Source organism: Marmota monax, unplaced genomic scaffold (genome assembly GCF_021218885.2).
Source record: "Marmota monax isolate L192 unplaced genomic scaffold, Marmota_monax_Labrador192_F-V1.1 WCK01_AAM20220418_F8-fsc00444, whole genome shotgun sequence".
Taxonomy (NCBI): Eukaryota; Metazoa; Chordata; class Mammalia; order Rodentia; family Sciuridae; genus Marmota; species Marmota monax.
The window spans coordinates 321,985-324,855 of NW_026692644.1; the positions used below are offsets into that span (position 1 = coordinate 321,985).

The 2,871-nt window shown below is 40.0% G+C and overlaps 1 protein-coding gene across 1 annotated transcript; it reads left to right on the plus strand.

The window, feature by feature from the left end:
* The first annotated feature begins 211 nt into the window (after window positions 1–211).
* LOC124093785 (olfactory receptor 2L13-like) lies at window positions 212–1,150 on the plus strand. Its single transcript, XM_046446341.1, has one exon. The coding sequence runs from the start codon at window positions 212–214 to the stop codon at window positions 1,148–1,150; it is 939 nt and encodes a 312-aa protein (XP_046302297.1).
* Window positions 1,151–2,871: the final 1,721 nt, after the last annotated feature.

The window sequence follows — 2,871 nt, forward strand, 5'->3', positions numbered from 1 at the left end:
ATGACTTGCTGAGATGGTTACCAAGGAGAACTGGGCAGGAACATTGAGTTTAGGTCTTAAATTCAACAAAAGCTACTGTTGGAGAAATACAATTCTTTCTAAACAAACACTAACAAAGATGATTCTTTTTATTTTCCTCTTCTATTTTTTTCAGGTTAGTTCTTAGTTTTTATTTTGTTTACATCTCAAAGAATTAAAGAAGTGTGTGTTCATGGAGAAATGGAACCAAACTTCAAAGGATTTTATTTTGTTGGGGCTGTTACCCCCAAACCAAACTGGCCTACTTCTCTTGCTCCTTATCGTATTTGCATTTGTTCTTGCCTTGGTGGGGAACTCTGGAATAACTGTCCTCATCTTCTTGGACCCCCGGCTCCACACCCCCATGTACTTTCTCCTCAGCCAGCTCTCCCTCATGGACCTGATGTACATCTCCACCACTGTCCCTAAGATGGTATACAGCTTCCTGTCTGGCCACAATAGCATCTCCTTCCTGGGCTGTGGTGTGCAAATGTTCTTCTTTATAAACATTGCATGTTCTGAAGGCTTAATCCTGGCCTCTATGGCCTATGACCGCTTTGTGGCCATCTGCCACCCCCTCCACTATCCTGTCCGCATGAGTAAAATCATGTGTTTGAAGATGATCACAGGAACCTGGATACTGGGGTCCATTCATTCTCTGGCATATACCACCTATGCCCTTCATCTTCCTTATTGCAGATCTAGGGCCATCAATCATTTCTTATGTGAGATCCCATCCATGATGCCTCTGGTCTGTATGGACACCTCGGTCTATGAGTACATGCTGTTTGTGAGTGCAGTCCTGTTTCTCCTCCTTCCTTTCCTTGGTATTACTGTTTCCTATGGACGGGTCCTTTTTGCTGTCTTCCACATGCGCTCAAAAGAGGGGAGAAAAAAGGCCTTCACCACGTGCTCCACACATTTAACTGTAGTGATATTTTACTACACACCTTTTGTCTACACTTATCTCCGGCCCAAGAGTGTCTGCTCACCCACAGAAGATAAGAACCTGGCTGTCTTCTACACCATCCTCACCCCCATGCTCAATCCCATTGTCTACAGCCTGAGGAACAAGGAAGTCCTGGGGGCCATGAGAAGAGTGTGGGGGATACTCTCCTCCAGGAAAAAATGATCATGGCTGTCCATGCTTCTCTGGATTGCCTCTTTTGACACAGACTGTAACTCTCTCAAGCACTGCTGACCTATAGATGTATAATATGATCCACACATATAAGTAGATTTCTATTGAGATATTCATCAGTAAAATTAATTAGATGATACATTGATTATAATGTATAAATATAATAATTATTACATGTGTTAGAGAGAAAATGTTTTTGTTAATGCTACTACTAACAAATTAATCTTATATTGTACTATATAGTATACATTTCTTTTTTCATATACTAATATTAATAAAATATTTGTTCTCATGTTGACAAGTATAATTTGTATATATTTGACATGAATTATTACTGTGCTTGAATACCTTATTTTCATTCTAAATTTGCACAGCTTTGTGGGAGTTTTAGAACCCATACCAACTTGCACTCAACGTATTTCAAATATCCCAAGGTCATATTTGCCAGTGTCTATGGACAATAGGACTTCTTGGTGACTTGCACTCTTCTCCTTTAGGAACTAATGTGCCTTAATGTTCTATGTTCCTTTATTTGGGATAAAGAATTCTACTCTGAACTCTTTTGAAAAAGCCACTTGTTTTCTTTTAATTTTAGTTTAAATGCTTGTAGAAAAATGAACTTCAAGTGGCCCCTAGGGTCCAACATTATTACATCTCTAATTATTCTCATTGCACATAATATGGAAAAAACATTCTTTCTTTGATACTATACTTTTCTTTCATTGTCTTTTTAAAATTTTTTGATGCATTACTGGCCTTGGTCCTTAACTTCAGTAGGAGATGCATCTTGGCTCTTATCACCAGTGGCTCCTCTGAGCAGCTCTTTGGGGTCTTCTTTCTTACCATCTGGGGAGTCAACACAGTGTGCCTCTCTCAGGTGCATGGCTGTCCCTACCCAGCCTCACAGGCAGCCTGTGTCTGCAGGTATCACTGTGTCCCATCCTTTCTTATCTGTCTGCCTGTCAGTTCCATAAGCCATCAGCCACAAGCCCAGCTCTTTCCTAAAGGTAACTCTCCATCCCATGTCCTGGCCGATTTCTCCAAACCCGGGCTTATGAGCTGTCTTGAGGTCCCTTGACCGGACAGTCCTAGAGTGAGTCAGCACATCTAGCTGAGGTGTGAGAGGTGATAACTTCTATGAATTCTATTTCATGCATGTGCTTGGCATTGTTTTTGATGTACACATTCAGCCTGATTCCTCTGTGTGTCTGAAGATTTTGTGGGCCACCAGATATTTTCAATGTTTTTCTTTTCTTTTTCAGCAGGGATTCCTTTTTTTATTCCCTTTTGTTTAAGAACCAGGGCTGAGACAATCAGATGCAAATGTCAGATTGCACATAACTCAGAAATCCTATGGAAAGTTAAGAGAAGGATAATAATGATGGAGGAGGAGGATCTCATCTTTAAATATTTAGGAGTAAATGAAAGAAAATTGTATAATCATTTAGATCTGAAGCAATGATATTGAAGGGTTCAGTTTTAGGCCCAAATGCCTATGGCCTCCAATTTACAGGACACTTGTATGCGCACTGTGTCACCTCAAATGATGCAAGCACTCAGTATTAGAGACTGCAAAAGCATCTACTATAGGAAGTACCTGCTCTTCTTCCAGACTTTAAAGAGAAGTAATAAAATGAGTTGTAGTGTTGAGGTAAATCATATAACAAAAAATTAATCATTACTACAGTCCACATTATCACACTGCTGAACCA

Excerpts from the sequence above, each read along its gene's own strand:
- LOC124093785 (XM_046446341.1), top strand. The coding sequence starts at position 212 with ATGGAGAAATGGAACCAAACTTCAAAGGATTTTATTTTGTTGGGGCTG.